The 19,049-nt window shown below is 43.8% G+C and overlaps 1 protein-coding gene across 1 annotated transcript in view; it reads right to left on the reverse strand.

Moving 5' to 3' along the window:
• TDRD1 (tudor domain containing 1) overlaps positions 1-19,049 on the reverse strand; it is a 54,422-nt gene that overhangs the window by 12,127 nt on the left and 23,246 nt on the right. Inside the window, exons 14-18 of the mRNA XM_075215633.1 lie at positions 8,141-8,311; positions 7,707-8,060; positions 6,291-6,401; positions 5,259-5,429; positions 1,673-3,106 (exon numbers count right to left, since the gene is read on the reverse strand). Of these exons, the coding sequence (XP_075071734.1) occupies positions 1,673-3,106; positions 5,259-5,429; positions 6,291-6,401; positions 7,707-8,060; positions 8,141-8,311 (2,241 nt within the window). The remainder of the gene's footprint in view (positions 1-1,672; positions 3,107-5,258; positions 5,430-6,290; positions 6,402-7,706; positions 8,061-8,140; positions 8,312-19,049) is intronic.

Genomic DNA, 19,049 nt, shown 5'->3' on the forward strand with positions numbered 1-19,049 from the left:
CTGCAAATACCAAACTCCTCCTCACACAGGAAGATGCCAATGTTACTCCTTAATCCAGGAGACAGGAAGAATCACATTAATTACCTCTGTGTGTATTCAGCCTGGATCAAATCAGGAATGTCACACAATGAACACTAATAAGCCATTTATTAAGGCTTCCCAAGCAATTCACATGGGGTTTGCAAAACTCATTACTGTTAGAGAGAACATGATAGAACCCGAATATTTCTAACCAATTTATCCCAACATACTTGTGCCAGATTTACTAATTTTTAAATAGAACACAAAAACACTTTGCACACAAGTAAATAGGTAGAGCCAACAATTCATAACAATCATTACTATGAATTAATAATATACATTTATTGCTTTTATGGTAACATAATACAAACAAAAGATGTGTTTATGTTTTATAGTTTTAAAGTGTATAAACTGTAAATAATTTGTGGCAAATAAACAGTATCTAATTCAAATTACTTAGAGAAGGGTTTCCAAAACCCAGTCATCGGGGACCCCTAACAAATCATTATACCACCCATGGATCTGTTACAATGTGTCAGTCAGTAATGAACACACCTGTGCTCCAGAACATCCCACAGATAAAGAAAGGCAGCATTTCTTACTAGTGCTGTAAACAATGACTATCCATACAGCCTACATATTAAGATACCCCTTCGAATTTATAAGCACTGAACTGTCTGTGTAACCTTTGGGATTTTGACATTCTACCATAATGTGTGGAGAGTCATAAAAACACACACAGACAGTAAATCAGTGTATTGTATGTACGTATCTTTATGTAAACGAACGCTGTTGCATTAGTAGACTGGATTTGGATGGGAAGCCCCACAGGAGTCCACATAAAATGCTCATGACTTAAGGAAAGAAGTGACAAGTTTGTGGATGCAGGGCAGACCCCAGTTTCCAGGATTCACAAGTTTGTGGCAATTCAGGAAGGAGGTTTTTAAGTAAGCTCTCAGCTCTACACAATACTGAGGGAAGTGTCTGGATTGTATAGCTTCCTGTGCCTAACCTTTCAGCGTATATATATTATTTACCACAACAGAAACATGCCAAGTCCCATCTTCAGAGACGAGGCAGTAACAGGGGAATGACAGCTCACATGCAGCCACATCAAAGAAAATAAAAAACTTGCCTGCAAACATACAGAAGTAAATAAACATCTGGGAGATAGTGTCTATATAAGTGTAGACACATTTCCTGGCAGGACAAACAAAACTGGAGCTACATCATATAGCTGGAGCTTCTACATAAGAGGACAGGAGTCAGATATTGTCCTGTCCCCTGGTAGAAAAACAAGAAAAGGCTCAAAGAAAAAATTTGGAAACAAAGTCAAGTGTTCTTGCCATATTGGTAGATATTCAAATAGATGCGCTCAGACTAGGACCTCCGTGGAAATATAATCATTGCTGGTTCGTTGTTCCGATTGTGTCTTTTAAATTAGAAAATGTAAGCGGCAATCTGTACTCTAATGAATTAATGTTCAAAATGAGTAATGTAGTCTAGGTTTCCAAACAGGAAATATTCTAGTCTAACACAGTAAATTAGTAAATACATATTTAATATTTTATAGTCCCTGTGGGTGATTTAATAACATGGTATAAATATGCAATAAGCTTCTTACATTGCAGCATTAACAGCAATATCTTACCTGATGTGTCCTGGATGACTGGAGATCGTCTGTTGGCAGAATTATTACAGCTGAGCGTCTCTTGAAGTACTGGAGGTCGTTGTTTGTTTGCAGAAGAGTACAAATCTCTTTCGGCTGATGGGGTAGAATTAGTGGACCCCAATTGTCTAGAAGCTGGTGGACTACACTTAGTGGAGAATGGTTCTTTGGGAAGCGATGGAGAATAGTTTGGGGAGCGCAGTTCATTCCGAGCTAGTGGAGTTGAGTTAGCGGAACGCAAATCTCTAGGACGCAATGTGGTAGGGCTACAAGCTGGATTCTCTCTAGGCATCGGTGGAGATGCAAAGAGAGATTCTGTTGTCGATAAGGTAGAGATAGGGGGGCGTAAAGCACTTTGAGCAGGTGGGGTAGAACTAGTGGACCCCAATTGTCTAGAAACTGGTGGACTACACTTAGTGGAGAATGGTTCTTTGGGAAGCGATGGAGAATAGTTTTGGGAGCGCAGTTCATTCCGAGCTGGTGGAGTTGAGTTAGCGGAACGCAAATCTCTAGGACGCAATGTGGTAGGGCTACAAGCTGGATTCTCTCTAGGCATCGGTGGAGATGCAAAGAGAGATTCTGTTGTCGATAAGGTAGAGATAGGGGGGCGTAAAGCACTTTGAGCAGGTGGGGTAGAACTAGTGGACCCCAATTGTCTAGAAACTGGTGGACTACACTTAGTGGAGAATGGTTCTTTGGGAAGTGATGGAGAATAGTTTGGGGAGCGCAGTTCATTCCGAGCTGGTGGAGTTGAGTTAGCGGAACGCAAATCTTTAGGACCCAATGTGGTAGGGCTACAAGCTGGATTCTCTCTAGGCATCGGTGGAGATGCAAAGAGAGATTCTGTCATTGATAAGGTAGAGATAGGGGGGCGTAAAGCACTTTGAGCTGATGGGGTTGAGTTAGTGGAATTCAATTCTCTATAAACCGATGGTGTAGCATTACCAGAGTTGAAATCTTTAGGAGATAACGAGATAGCATCAGGGGGACGCAATTCTGTGGGAGCTGATGGTCTACAATTAGTAGAAAGCAATTCTCTTTGAAAAGAAAGGGAAGATTTAGTGGAGTCAGCTGGTGAGGTACAGGGAGTGGAGTGAGACTCTCTCTGAGTTAGAGGAGGCATTTTTATATCTCTGTGAGACTTGAGGGAGTCGTTAACCATATTGGCCCTCTCCTGTACTGGCGACAGACCAGTCCCCATTGCGGTTTTGCCAACCTTGCCATCATCTCGCACAGCAGCTCCCTCAGCAAGCAGCACATCAGTGATAATATTAGCCGTCTCACAGGCTACCAGCTCCACAGAGTATCCATGCTTCGTGTGGCCAACAGCTTTTGCCTTTAGCTTTATTCCCACAACAGACTTCTGAAATGTTTCAGCTGCTTGTTTATCCCACTGGTCTCCAGGAGGCTTCACCCCTGTAAATATAGAATGGTTAGAACACATTGAAAATAGTAGAATGCATTAAGGGAAACCAGTTTTTGTTTGACTCCAAATTTTTTATAATTAACCTTTTTTGATACATTGGAACAGAGACAGGTTGACACAAACTTTTCCAGGTATATAATGGACATAGTGCACTGACTTTCTGAAACATTTGTATAATTGGTGTATTTGGACTTCAGAATGTGGCAATTATACACTAATCAAGTTCTGCACTCACCGTAGACCAGTAAGCTTCTACTACGTGACCTGTTAACCCAGTCTGTCTGCCAACACGTCACCATGATGTCTGTACCTGAAGGTACTGGAGAGTATGTGACTGACACTTGTTGTGTAGAATTCATACTGTCAAAGTGTGAGTGACTCTGATTGGCAGACAGCGGGGCCACAGGATCAACTAGCAGCCTACGGTAAGTGCAGCTGGGGTTTTATATTTAAATGAAAACTATTGGATAGGTTATAGCGCTTGGGACAACAGGGAAAAAGTATATTAAATAAAAACTAGAGAAGAGATAAAGCATTACCCCAGGCAAGAATCAGTCTGGAACAACAACAAACATCTCCTCCAAAGGATGTATAATACTGTTCTTCTGCCCAATTATTCCAAAATGTGTGTTTGGGCTATCACAATGTTAATATATTACCTTTTTATACTGTCGCTCCATCGTGGAACTGTTAGAGGTTCCGATTTAGAGCAATGCACATTGCTGAGAATATTTTCACTGTGTGTCATTTCTACCAGACGCTCAAAACACAGCACAGACGTGGTGTAGCGTTATACCTTCTAAATGACTATAAAATACCGCAACAGTATACTGTCAGCTGCAGTATGGGTTACTGTGTCATCTCCTACCAGTAAAGGAGTTTCTCTGGAGCTGGCCTTGTGTGCGCTTACTGGTGAATGAGGTATAACCGTCTTCGTCTGCTACGGTATCAAACACCAGCGCAAACATTTATTACACCTTACAAAGAGGAACTTTAGACGTTTGTAACTATGCCCTGTGTTACTTTAAAACACCAATTCAATATCCAAAACGGAGCTGTTACTGCATGTTGTTAGCTGTGAATACGTGGTTTCGGGACAGGCATTTCCTCTCGCAAATGCACAAAGCAATATAAATAGACCAGACTGATGCTATCCATCCATGAACAACTCACAATTTACAAAGGTCTACGTAGTTAGAATGCTGCTATAGTATCATCATTGTTATCAAGGAGTAAGGAGAATTAGTTCATCTGCTCTAGATGCCTTCAAATTGTATACAAATCTTCACACGCCACTGTTTCATTAACTAATTTATTCTAATCTACATTTATTTGTTCTTATACGAGTCATCCACAGCCTGGCCATACAAACCTTGGCCAACATAAATAAAAAATAAAGTCCATCATGACATTCAGTTTTAACCCAAAAACACACATACCCAGTGAATATAGGGCTATCCTCACAACGGCTTTATAACCGCACTTGATGACTTTAGTCGCAAAGCTTTATATTTTAGGGAACTGCCAGAGGAAATGCACGAGCAAAATATTTTACATCTTCAGCATATAAACCGATTCGCTCAATTCCCAACACCATCACCGCACTATTCCAATTTCACAAATGGACGAATATGACATGGAAAAGTAGAATCTGCCTTAGCACTTGGCATGGGTACCCCATATAATACTTGGGCTCAACCAAGGCCTCCCACCGTAAAGGAATTAAAAGCCCTCACTGCAGGCGAGAAGGATACCTGATGACTGACATTGTCATTGGGCGATGACGACATCTGGAAGCTCCCCGTGAGACACCAGTTGTGGACATAAACCCTGATGGATCGGTGTCAGCTTGATTTGCACAACAAATATTATTTTATTTAACTTGTGTAAAAGTGTATTAGCTTTACATCTAAATTACGTCCTATTATACTTGTTACTTGGATGGTGTTGGCCTCAAACACATGAAACACATGGTAGTTTAACAAAATTACTAGTAATTTTATGTCTGTACCCTAAAACAGTCAGTACCCTCTCCCCCCCCCACACACCCTGCAGCCCCCCCCCACCCCACACACACACCCTGCAGCACCCCCCACCCAGTAGCAGCACAGAGGAATTAGTCACGTGTATGACTGTACTTACCAGCTAAGCTGCAGCACATGGCTTGGAAAGGGAGTTCCAGGAAGCTGGGGGGTATTTTACAGAGTTTCTCCACTGGCACATTTTCCAGGTTACCATAATCCAAAAACAAGAACTTTGTGACACCATCAGGGGCAAAATCTTTTACCTGTCCTCTGTACCAATTCCCATCACCTGGCAGGAAGGGGGTATATAGAAAAAGCACATTAGATTCAACATAAGGCAGAATAATCTATCCAGCAATGTTACACACGTCCATCATATGTCAGAGTCCCTGGAGACAGCTGAGGTGTTTGTAGACTAAACCTTTTATATTGCCCCTCAAACTCCTGTCACTGACCAGTCAGTTTATGCTTTGCGAAGCCAAGAGGGGTGCAATAATATTCCATTAAGTTATTGTCTCTGAGGCTGTAGGGCGACAGACAGAGTAGCCTATTAACACTAGCCTTGCCAGGTCAGCCTTCCACACTCACTGGCCACCAATTACAGCTTTACCTCTAGGACCATATGCCACAGAAAGTGCCATGTACAGCTCTCACACTACCAGTCCACGGAAAGCAATGGGAGAGGCCGGATCTTTGCAGAGAATCAGACAGCTCAACCTCTAATGTCCAGGAGACAGTAGTAACCAGCAGGAATCCTCTCCATGCATAAGGGATATAACTACATTGTGCATACAGAGCAGAAGTAATATACAAGAAGAATAAAAGGACATAGCTGCCAGTCCAGGCCCAAGAGGCACCACAGCGCACTTTACAGAACCCACTAAATATACCCCACTTCACTATCTTTATACTGCATGCTGGTGTCTAACCCCGGGCACAGCTAACACTGCGGACTGTTCAGTTACAGGTGTATGAGAGCAGTCACACACTGACCTCTAGTGGAGACTGCGACTAACACTCCAGAAGTCTGTATTACAATGAGAGACAGGGGTGTCTATGAGCAATTGATGTCAGTTAACTCAAAGGTAACAGAAAGCCCCTTGGAAATAGTATCCATGTTGGTTTATTGTAGCTGCTGCAGATCACTAACCTGTGTAGAATGCGGCACACACCTCTTCTCTCACTGGCCTATAATCTTCCGATGTATGATCCTTGCAGTATTTGCCCAGCGCTGTGTTCAATTCATCCAGCAAATTTAAATCTGAAAGTTAGAAGTTCTGCATCACACGGTTATAAAAAGAAAACACAGCTCATGACAATGAGAGACAAACCCTCTTCCTCCATCGCTAAAAAGGAGGAAAACGATTGGTGTATGAATTAAACATTCTATAAAACTAGTCTCAGTGTTTTCAGCATGTTAGGAGTAGTCTATAAAAGCTGAGTAGGCTGTAAACAGTCACATATGGTGAAATTTATAAACATGGTGAGTTGTAATTTCACAGCGTTTCGAAAAAATTGCCCTATTAAATAGTCCTTAAATATATGTCCATTTTCTGCGCTTTTTATTTCAAGAGATTTACTCTGAAAATAAGACTTCAAGGCCCATATTACGCCTACCCTACGTACAAACGTTGGTCATACACGCTCTACTAGAGTGTATATAGCACGGACCTGTCCTACGGTTGGGAGGCTCCTTCTAGACTCCAGCACCCTCCATCATCTGATCACATCACTATGTTTTATCAGAGTAGCGCAAAATATTTATTTATTTTTCTCTAAAAAGTAATTTAAGTAATTTTTTTTTAAAAAAAAAAATGTTAAATAGTTAAAACAATGTTTAATCCCAGTTTACTTAATAACATTTCTTGTCTAACAATTCTATAATAGGTGTGTGATTCATTTCTGTTCATTTGCATAACAGAGTTCAGTTAGTTTCTCTGTGAAGACTATGAACAGACCTGATTGCCACCCTCTTTGCCTAAACACTCATATATCTCTGGTACTCCAAGACGGTCATATACCACACCTAAAGATAGGTTCCCACCCCTTGGCACTAGGCCATGCCCGCAAGCTATAGTAGAAAGATATACTTGCAATAATTTACATATCAATGAATAAACTAATTAATACAGAGTTTCCCCAATCCAATCCTCAGGGGACCCTAACAGGGCATGTTTTCCATATCTGCTTGCTGGAGCACAGGGGTATGCATTACTGACTGATACATTGTAACAGATCCACAGGTGCTACTAATGCTTTCACCCATGAACTGGAAAACTCCACTATTAGTGCTCCCTGACTACTAGATTTGGGAAACCCTGGAATAATGAATAACACTATCAGGCAACACAAGGGACTATGGTACTGAAAAACATACAAAATCTACAGACCGGAGAACTTCGTAACACATTAAACGTATTATCCACTATATAACATTGCAGTATTACAAATAAAAAAGGAAAGCTAAAAATATGGCTAAGTCTATTTTCTACTTACTGCAGTTGTATAGTTTTATGTCAAACAATGGCCCATTGTGCAGAACATTGCTGCTCCAGATAAACAATACCTGTCTGGTTACAGATGTGGCAGAAGAATTCTCCAGGGTTCCGCAGCATACACACTACTACTTCAGTTACTTGTCCGAGTGGAAGCTCTGCCCACTTCAGTTGTACAGAAGAGTCCCCAGGCAGACTGGCCTGTGTCTTGCTTGGAGATTTAGAGGTGTCTGGGACCGCCAACCCAGCCTCGATTAGATGTTTAGAGACAAAAATATTTGGTGTAATAGATTCATCAATTAAATCCATCGTCAAAATCCCGCTGGACTCAGACACCACAGCAGCAGTAATGATCTTATTCATAGTAAGTACCCCCAGTGCTTGTGAGGCTTCGGAGGTCCATGTCCCCGATGGAGGTTTCACACCTACGGAGGCAGTATGGTCATGTACACTTCATGGTTTGCACATCTCAAGAGCATGCATGACTTATCGCAGGGTCTCTTACCTGCCAAACAACACTGAGCAGCTTGGAAAGGGATCGACAACATATCAGCGTCAATGTGGCGCAGTCTGGATATATTCAGAGCTTCTGCATTCCCGAAGTCTAGGTATCCAACCAGCACGGAATCATCTGCTATATGCTTGACAACGCTGGCCCTGTACCAATTGCTGTCTTCTGCAGGCAACAAATAAAAAGCGTGGCAACACCACAAATTATATAATTTATACTCATGTTATCACTTTTTAAGGACACGTTTAAAAAAGCAACAAATAACTAAATACTTACATAAGAATGAGATGAAAGAGGATTTTTACTCACCGTAAAATCAGTTTCTCTTACTACACTGGGGGACACTGCGTTACCTTGGGGTATAGTAGGTGGGACTGGAGTTAGGCACTTATAAACTTGTTTGTTAAGCCGACTCCTCCCCCACTATGCCCCTCCTCTGTAGCGGACTTCAGTTTTGTATAACAAAGCCAGGAAGAGAGAAGCAATTTAGAAAGCAGAAACACCAAAGACAGCACTACTTTCAGAGCAAGGGAGGGCGCGCAGTGTCCCCCAGTGTAGTAAGAGAAACTGATTTTACGGTGAGTAAAAATCCTCTTTTCTCTGTCCTACCACTGGGGGACACTGCGTTACCTTGGGGAGCTACCAAAGCTGTGTCCAAGGGCGGGAATGCTCTGGAACGGCTGTGCGCAATATTTTGTGGCCAAAACCCTGCATTTGTGAATGTAAAGGCATGCAACAAAGAAAACAACATGCAGCAGAAACAGACTCTGCCACTCTGTACAACTGCGCCATTGAATGACGCTGTTGTGCTGTACAAAAAGCTGCAACCCTCCTGGCACTGTTAAAGTCACTGGATCCTGCAGAAGGGTACAGACAGAATGTTGGTCGTGATGCAGTGGCAAGAGACCACCTATACCCTGCCCCGCCCCCTACGCTTTTTAGCGCTAGAGAGGCTAAAGGGCATAAAATTCCTAAACAGGAACTGTGCGAACAAGAGCACACACTATCTCCCGTTGGAGAAACGTTACACACAAAGAAGAGGCACAAGAATGATATACCGCAATCCCTGTGTCAGTGGAATGCAGGCACTAAACGTCAGAACCAATAATGCCTCGTACAACGCGCAACTAATTTATTTATTTTTGGAAAATAAAATGAGGAAGAGCCATACACACACTCGCCCCGGATTGAGCTAACAACTCAATCCACTCAGTGATATCCAAAAGATCACCATATACACTGATTCAACAGCTTAAGCCAATCAGCGATATCTAAGGAATGATATCCAAAAGATCACCATATACACTGAACAAACTCAGCGATATCTGAGGAAGCACTCATATAGAGAATTGACAACGTAAGGCCGTCATATATACATATACACTCATACCATGAGTTAACAGTTTTAAAAATAAAAATTCAGAGAGTCACCGGAGGCCGAAGCAAGCCCCCTGATGACGAGAATTAGACTCCCTGGAAATATGCGACCAACCAAAGTTGGGTTAAGCCTAAAGAAACCCCTTAAGCAAGACAGCCTTCCGTTGAGCTAACCGGAGAGCCACGAGAACTGCCGCTGAAGGGAGTAAGGCGGAGACCTGAATTGGAGCCAGCTAGAAAAGAAAACCCTTTAAAGATTCCTGAGTGGGACGTGTAAAACTCAAAGAATTTACACCAACCGAATATAGTTTCAAGCTCAAAGAAACAGCTGAAGAAGAAGCTCTACGGCTGTATTTGAGGTAGCAACCATTTTCCTGTAAGGGCTCTCAGGCCGTAAATGTTGGGCGTCCGACGCCTCAGCGTCAAACTAGATGATGGAAATTAAAAAAGGGCCAAACTGCAAGATGAGGCCGCTCTGGAACCGGAAATAGAGGGACGTCAACGCTAGTCCCCTAAACCAGGAGAACACTGCTTTGCGAGACACACGGCGGACCACCAGACTAGCTGGAATGCGCCCCCTCCTAGAAACTCTTAAACACCCACGAAGAAATGGGACCTGTAAATAACATGTACACTCCCTAAGTTCTAGGGAGACGCGACTTGGCTATGGACAAATCCACTTGAGGGTCATTAGATTGAGAACCGACAGACAAAACAGGTGAACATGTCAAAAGAACCTGGGGTCCCTCTCGGAGAGCCCTATGACCTAACCAGGAAGGCACAAAGGTATTATCCTGGAGTGACCCACTTTACCTGGTAAATGACTGATTGCTAAGGCATTCGGCACTCAATAAAAATACGTTGGACTCACTTGGCCCATAGTATGGCACAAAGCACACCCCTCCGACCATACACAGGTCGACCCCTATCCTGCAATTAGGATATGGGTATTCCAGAAGTGCTACAAATATACAACAGCCCTGCATTATGAGACCGAATCTCTACAGGTTTTCTGACCCCCTGTACAAGAAGGACAACTGACCCACTTAAAAATCGTTGTGGCTAAGCACCACCCGAAAGGTAAACCAGTGGATCAGGGCAGAGGGATGCTATGCATGTCCAAAACAAGGAAGGCAGCTTCCCGTGATGAACATCTCTCTGTGGAGACATGGGAGAGGAATGCCAATAATACAACTAGAACCTTGGTATCCAATTTGGGAAAAAGAAACTCCTGTTACTGAAAGGAAATTCTGCCAGGAGCATTTTGGAACTGTGTAGAAGAGAGATGAGCGTGTTCTTCGGTAGGAAGATACTGAAAACCCCAATCTAGAAGATAAGGCATAAGCCAACACGTCTGCTGTGGTAGAATGAGCAAAGACCTGGGTAGGTCTAAAGTGACCACCTGTGAACTCAATAATGCAGCCCTGCTGCTTGCTGAGAGGCTGCAAGTATAATATTCTGAATGAAAACGTCTAGCTGTAAGCTAAGCGTTGGTTGTAATAAATAACTTCCACCTTCGGAGGATGTCCCCAGACTTATGGTTGTTTACCTGACTGCCACTGTACATAAACTATAACCACCCTTGTAAGGCTAAGCCTGACTCGGGATGTGGCACCCTGACCTCTGATCAACAGAGAGGATCAACGGATGGAACACGTAAACATCATGGCCTGGTGTCGCTGACATAACAAAAAAGAAAGCACACCTACCACCAGAAGCCTTTGGATACTCGTTTGTAATAGTGCAAACTGAGAGTTCCGTTATTGTAACGTATTCCTGTGAACAGGTGGAAAACTATTGGTATCATAGCTGGATGACTATATGACTACCATCTATGACTCTGCTGGGTGAATACAAACCACCCCAGTAACCCTTAATGTAACTAAAGGCTAGAGAACTTCTTTCTGTCAGAGAGCCTCTAGATAAATCCCTTTACCAGCTCCTGCTCAACCTCTTCTGTCAGCTTCCACCGGGATAAGCAGAATAAGAGAACTGAAAAGCCACAGAGTTGTCACCAGCAGGGAATACTTCCCTTGTATTCACTCTGACGGTAAAGGGAGGGGAGATGAAAATTTGGCCAGTCTATTACAGTTTACTAGGTTTTTGTCAAAGATAAACACCAAGTGTAATATATGAGGGAAAACATTTTCTCAATAGGATGTCACTAAGGCTTAGGAAGCAAATTGAGATATAGACTGGTGTTTTGCCAATGCTAAAACAGTGTAAAGTTTAAGCTGGGATAATTCACCTCATGTGTGCAACCAGAGGGAATAATGTTCTTGTTAGTAAAACAAGGTCGAAATAGACATCCTCAAGTGAGGAATGACCCACATCCTGATTCTGACTGTGACAACAGTGAAAGATAAAAACCTATCCATCTGTGAAAGATGGTGAACAACAGCGTTTTTGTCCAGATGGTTTTCCACCTGAATAGCTGAATGCCACTTCTGTGTTAGCGGACAGATATAAGCTGTGTGGGGGTTTAACCAACACAGTGTAACATGTGTAGAAGCATGAAAAAGGGTATACTCTCGCACCATTTCGGACTCTAAAATCACCTTAATGAGTTCGGCCACCCGAGGCGACAGTGATTTAGGCCAGACCTGTTTCTGCAAAACTGCTGACACCGAAATGGGAGCACCCTGATTGTAGACCCTAGGCCATTGATGCTGCCGTAGATTTAGCTCAGCTTGACTTCTGCGGAACTGCAGTCACCGAAGTGGGTGCACCCTGTTCGCCAAGCTAAGTCTCATAAGCTCCACAGAGAGCATCCGGGCTAAGCTGTAGAAAAAGGGATATTAAAATATACATTTTGTACAGACATAATACAACTCAGGTGTACCAGAGAGGTACTCTGACACCTAAGACAATGGTAAGCAAAGGGTCAGGAAATATAAATGAATCTCGTCATTTGTACATAAATATTGTCAGTACAGACGGAAATCTCCCACTGGGGGAATCTGTCCAGCCATAATGCAATGGAATAATAGGCGATACCAAATACATCTTGAGCACCTTAATAATATACACATTGCAACATGCCCATGCTAATTCCTACCATGGAAAAGCATAGAGCATAATCATAAATCCTTTTTTTTTTTAATAAAATACATTGTGTGATACATATATACACACACATATTAAATATATATATATATATATATATATATATATATATATATATATATATATATATATATATATATATATACATACACACATACACACATATATATATATATATATATATACATACACATACACATACACACACACACACACACACATATACATACATACACACACACACACACACACACACACAAATATATACATATACACACACACACACATACGTGTGCATGCTGCCTTTTGTACAGGTTGGACAAAAGATAATCCAGAAGTACATATGCCACCTGTGTATCATAGTACAGAAATACCAGAGAATGACTATTACACTTGGGAGCTCTTATGCAGACACATTGAAAATTAAAAGCACAGGTTGTCCATAACAAGCCTTTCATATATATTACATGTTCAATGCAGCATAGAAATTCCTTTAGTCTATATGCCAGGAAGTTTCTAGGTATTAGACACAAAGTTTGAAAACAGTCCTAGTCTATATGCAATAAAGACTGAACGAGTTAACGGTTGTTTAGTAAACAAATAAAGACAATACAGAGGTACAGGCAGTTTGGAGACAGATGTTTCAGGTGCAGGTCTCTGTCTGTCTGTCACAGCCTCCAGGCATGGGCGCCGTCTGTGTGCAGAAACTGAAAGGGGGAGGGAGTTAAAACTTCCATCCGTCCCTCAAGATGGCCGCCTCCACGTGCCGCCGAACTGCACATACCAAGTATGTCAGTCGGCTGTAACCATGCATCCTCCGCTATAATTAAAGTGCCCAGGCTGCGGGGAGCATTAGCAAGCTAATCGCCTTTACTGTAGCGCGATTGCTGCTCTGTCCCCACCACTCGCTGCCCAAAGGGGGAAGGAGGCGGGGGACTTGCCGGCATGTCTGCGGGGGGAGGAGAGGCTATTGTAGCTTCACTCCTGCCCGACACAGAATTAAGGGCCCTGGCCGTCTATATGGCCGTTTAAAATATACATATTATAGCTGCTGCCCGAATGGTAGAGACAATAAAAGGGCCAACTGCTCGTTTCTAGGGGGAGACTGCCGGCAATGGTGCAAAGTAAGAGAGGCAAGCTGCTTCTTACCTTGCACAGGGACCCGGGTAAAGAAAACCTGACAGGCTATTCACCCACTCTGGGACTTAGATCCCCACGCTGCACCTGCAAAAGGAAGAAAATAAAAACATGAAAACTAAAAAACTAAACTAAGTATAGGCAGGAGCCTATACAGAAGTGACCTTTCTCCAGAAGGCACTTACAACAATTGAAGTCAGCTACAGAGGAGGGGCATAGTGGGGGAGGAGTCAGGGGAACAAACAAGTTTATAAGTTCCTTACTCCAGTCCCACCTACTATACCCCAAGGTAACGCAGTGTCCCCCAGTGGTAGGACAGAGAAAAGATGATTTTTTTACTCACGTTAAATCTCTTTCTCCGATTCCCCCCATGGGGTTGTATGAGGGCGCATGGAGTTGGCACTTAAATAGTTAACAACCAAGTTTGCTGCTGACTCCTCCCCTCTGCAACCCCACAGACCTCAGTGATACTCAAGTCCCAAGAAAAATGCGCAACACCACAAACAAGTGTAGAACAGCAAAAGGGAAGGAACACAGTGTCCCCCAGATGGAATTGTAGAAAGAGATTTAACACTAGTACAAAAATCTTCTTTTCTCCTTCATCCACTCTGGGGGACACTGCTACAATGGGGACCTTCTAAAGTAGCCCCTATGGGAGGGAATGCTCTGGCCTACCAGCCCGCAAAACGCTGCAGCCAAAACAGGTGTCCGCAGAAGCAAAAATGTTGAACTGGCAAAACCTTGTATGGCGAGCAGTCCAGGAAGGCAGATCCCACTAAAAAACATCGAGAATGGGCTCGACCAAAGGGGATGGTCTCGAAGGAGGCCACCATCTTTCCCAGCAGCCGCATGCACAAGTGCATTGAGGAGCTGAGAGAAGACAAGACCTGGAGTTATTATGCTTTGAATTGAACTGATCTTCTCGACAGTCAGGAACACCTTTTGCTGGCTGGTGTCCATGATGAGGCCCAGGAAAACCCTGCGTTGACACGGAACCATCTGGGATTTCTTTAAATTGATCAGCCATCCATGGCCCTCGAGAACCGCCAAGGAGAGGGACAGGTGATGACGTAAGCAATTCTCTGAGGAGGATTTGATGAGCAGATCATCCAAATAAGGCACGACCTGAACTCCCTGAAGATGAAGACGCGCCGCCATCACTGACCTGATCTTCGTGAAAACCCTCGGCGCTGTGGGGAGGCCGAAGGGGAGGGCCCGAACTGATAGTGAGAGGATCCCACTGTGAATCTGAGGAGGGACTGATGGTCGCTCCAAATGGGAACGTGGAGGTATGCGTCTTCTATGTCTATGGACGCCATAAACTGATCCTTCTCCGAGCCGTTTATCACAGACCTCAGGGATTCCATCCGAAATCTGTTCACCCTTAAGTGCACATTGAGGCCCTTTAGGTTTAAGATGGGTCGAAAGGAGCCATCCGGCTTCTTGACCAGAAACAGGTTTGAATAAAACCCCTGTCCCTTCTGGTAGTCTGGGACCCTGCAGATAATTCTTTGCGAAAGAAGAGAGGCGACACAATCCTGTATAGCCTGTCTTCTTGATGGATCTCGGGATAGCGGGGTTACGAAGTGGAACCGGGCCCAGCAGGTCTATCCTGTATCCCCTTGATGTAATGCCCCGAATCCAAGAGTCTTGGGAGGACGCTGCCCACTGTTCCTGAAACAAAGACAGACGTCCCCCCACTGGCGCCCCCTCTAGAAGAACTGAGTCTCGTCAGGACGCAGGCTTCTCCTGGGTCTTGGAGACCTGGCGCCTAGCCGTAAACGAGGATCTCCCCCTAGAAGAGGAGCCTCGAGCATTAGGCTGTCTACCTCTAAAGGACTGTCCTCTAGTCAAAAAGGTCCCCCGAATGGGCTGACGAAAGGAGCTGACCCGAGGGTTCTGACTCCTATTAGGGAATACCGGCAAGGAAGTGCTTTTGCCCCCGATGCCTGAGAGATCAAGGTATCCAATTCCGGTCCGAACAAACCTGCTGCTGAAAAAAGAATGGTTTCAACTGACTTTTTTGAATCCGCATCTCCTTCCTAGGATTTCAGCCATAGCGTCCTTCTTGCTGAAATAGATGCCGTCTGAATAGAAGAGGATACAGCCGCTGTGTTCTGGGCCGCCTCATAAAGGTACCCCGATGCCTCCTTCAAATGCAAAGCCAGGGGAAGTAAATCAGAGTCCTGTAAGGCATCTGCCAGCTTGTCTGCCCATGCTTCCATGGCTCTAGCAACCCAAGCTGAAGCAAATGTGGGTCCAAAGGAAGAACCCACAGCCGCAAATATAGATTTCAGCTGAGATTCCACTCTGCGATCATTTGCATCCTGTAGAGATGCTGAACCTGGAAGTAAAGTATGTTTGGCCAATCGGGCTATTGGAATATCCACTTTGGGAATACTCTCCCAGCGAACTACATCTACCTCCTGCAATGGATACAGGGAAGAGAATCTTCTGGGAACAGAGAACCTTTTATCAGGCTGTTTCCATGCTCCTTCTGCTATATCCTTAAGTTCTACAGAAGGGGGAAAACGGATAGCCTTCCTTTTGGCCTTCTTAAAGAGACTTCTGTCTCTAGGGGTAGGATCCTCCGGTTCTGGGAGGTCCAACGCTTGTCTGACCGCTAAAACCAAATCATTAATAAATTGGCTTTTACAATTTTCTTCCTGTCCCAAAGGTTGAACCTGGTCAGGATCAGAATTAAATTCCCCCTCTTCCTCTGAAAACTCCTCAGAGTCTGAAAGGACCATAAGGGGATTGTCAGATCTAAGCCTCTTCCTTTTAGCAGGCGGGATGTTTGGGGAATCAAGTAACTGGTTCAGTTATCCAAACCCTTTATAAATGCTGCAGACCATGCCGGTTCTGTGGGAACATGGGCTTGGTCAGTCTGTAATGAGGAAGGTCCTGGTATAGACGTTCCAATAGAACCTGTGGTAACAGGGAGGCCCAACTGTGTAGTAGAATTATTAGCCACTGAAGTAGCCACAGGAGATAGCAATTGATTGGATTGAAAAACCATCTGTGCTAAAGAGGAAACCGACTGTGTCAGGGAGGTCACCCAGGCCGGGTCCTCCGTCAGTGGGGCGGAAATCGCTGAAATCTGCTGGGTTTGCGCAGGGGGGACCCCTGCTTTGCAGACAGAGCATAGCGCCAGCGGGTCCCTCTGTCCACCAGGTAGTTTCACATTACATTTAGAACATGTAAAATATTTTGCAATTAGCCCTTTCCCTTATCTGTCATTTCTTATAAAGGAAGACACACCAAACACACAGACTTAAATTGTTAAGTTTAGTTGAGTAGAGAGAGAGAGATATAAATGTGTGGAGAGAAAAGTGTAAAACTACAAGTAATCAACTAATCTAGATATAAAAGTTGTACTTGTAATAATTTAAACACAAAATAATACCTAAGCAAGTAGGAGAACTATAATATAACCCCTACTAGCTCCTTTGTACACAGCAATACAGAATATGTGTTTAAATAAATCTGATACTAAGCCCATAGGCCAAACAGGGGAGAAGTCCAACAGCAGTGTCCTGGTGTCTGCTCCCTCAGATCAGTTCTCTCTTCCCGGGCTTCTCCTTGGCGCCAGAAGACCGGGATAGACCATCTCTCTCTCTGGAAGGAGGGGGAACTCTATTTCTTAGCTCCCCCCCTTCAGTAATGCTGCCTCTGTAGCAATTCTCCATAGAAAAAATAAGAGGCATTATATGGCAGAGTAGTAGAGACCTCCAGGGGAGGTCTCCGCAGCGGATAATACCTGATGCCCCCTCCTATGCATGAGGGGAGATCCAGGTATAGCCCCCTTCTTCTTAGCCACCGAAGCACTCCTCGTTCCCGAAATCCAAGATGGTCACAGTGATCTGAAAATGTCCGATAACCGGCGCTCTATGCCTGCAGTGGCAGCGCCGGTTATCGGGGAGGCTCCAGGAGTGACAGCGGTCCGTGAGACCGCTTGTCACTCCCAATTCAGGCACCCGTTTCTCCTGTCCCTGTCAGTGAGAGCCGTTGTACTGCCCAACTCCGTGGGCACCTAAAAAAAACTGAGGAGGAAGAGGCGGGGGGATTGTAGAGGGGAGGGGTCTGTAGGCAGTACTAAAGTTAACAAGTTAGGTGGGAACTCCCCAAGCTCCCCTCCACAACCCCATGGTAAGCAGTGTCCCCCAGACTGGATGAAAGAGAAAAATGAATACTTATATTGGATGATGTTACGATATATCGTTGCTCTTTGCTATATCCTGCAGTCCGCTCACCTCGCCGGCTGTCATCTGTGATCTGGACTCTGCTGAAACTCCGACCAGGACACCCACGATTGTTTGATGTATTCAATTACAATTGTCGGTGAAGGTTTATTCTGGTTTTCATTAACCATTTGTCAGACACTTGTGAATTATTGTACGATTTTTTGAGATCATTTAATATCACACAGAATTACGCTATTGTTGTTATTTTTTCTTTCCATTCATATGTACATCAATATTGGAGAGGAAAATAGCAAAGAGCAACGATATATCGTAACATCATCCAATATAAGTATTCATTTATTTTACACTTGCTATTGTGCTGTTAGTTTTTGAGGAATCTCAGCGCAGAAAGGACTGATTTATAATAACATTTATGTCTATATCCATTTTGAACCTTACGTGTGTGGTCTAGAATTTGTCCATCTGCTGCAGAGAATTGTGAAGCGCTGTAAGGGTTGTGCATTATTTGTTACAGTTTAGAACCCATATCAGTTGCTACAGTGCAAGCAGAATCAGAAGATGGAGCGACCACAGCCTGTGACCGCGCCAACTGAGCAAGTTCAGCCACTGTATTGGAGAGAGACAGAACCCAGGCATGTGTTGCCGTATGTAAAGCAGCAGCTGCTGTATTACACACTATGCTCTCTGAGGACCGGCAGGCTGCGCACAGAGCCTGCGCGTCTGACTGACCTGATGGTAACTTAACGTGACAGACAGCCCAGGTGAAACTCAACATTGATGTAACACCACGCATGGTTTTTCCCCTTCTGACATGTTGATGGGACAAAACAAAAACAAAACAGTGTAATAAACAGTGTAACAAAACACAATATAAATAACAAGCAGCCCACAAAACTGAACAGAAAGTGAGCCTGCAATACAGCCAATAAAGCCCCACAGAGTAAAAGTAATAAACTTTTGAAAATAACAATCCCCAAACCTTTCTATCAGGACTCAGGACAGAAAAGGGGAGCTATAAAATGGCTGTTTATTCTGGTGTCTGCACACATAATAGTGAGAGACAACCATGGAGGAAGTGTAATAGATTTCCCCAGGGCCCAGCACTGAATTGGTAACAT

This window comes from Mixophyes fleayi, chromosome 6 (assembly GCF_038048845.1).
Source record: "Mixophyes fleayi isolate aMixFle1 chromosome 6, aMixFle1.hap1, whole genome shotgun sequence".
Lineage (NCBI taxonomy): Eukaryota > Metazoa > Chordata > Amphibia > Anura > Limnodynastidae > Mixophyes > Mixophyes fleayi.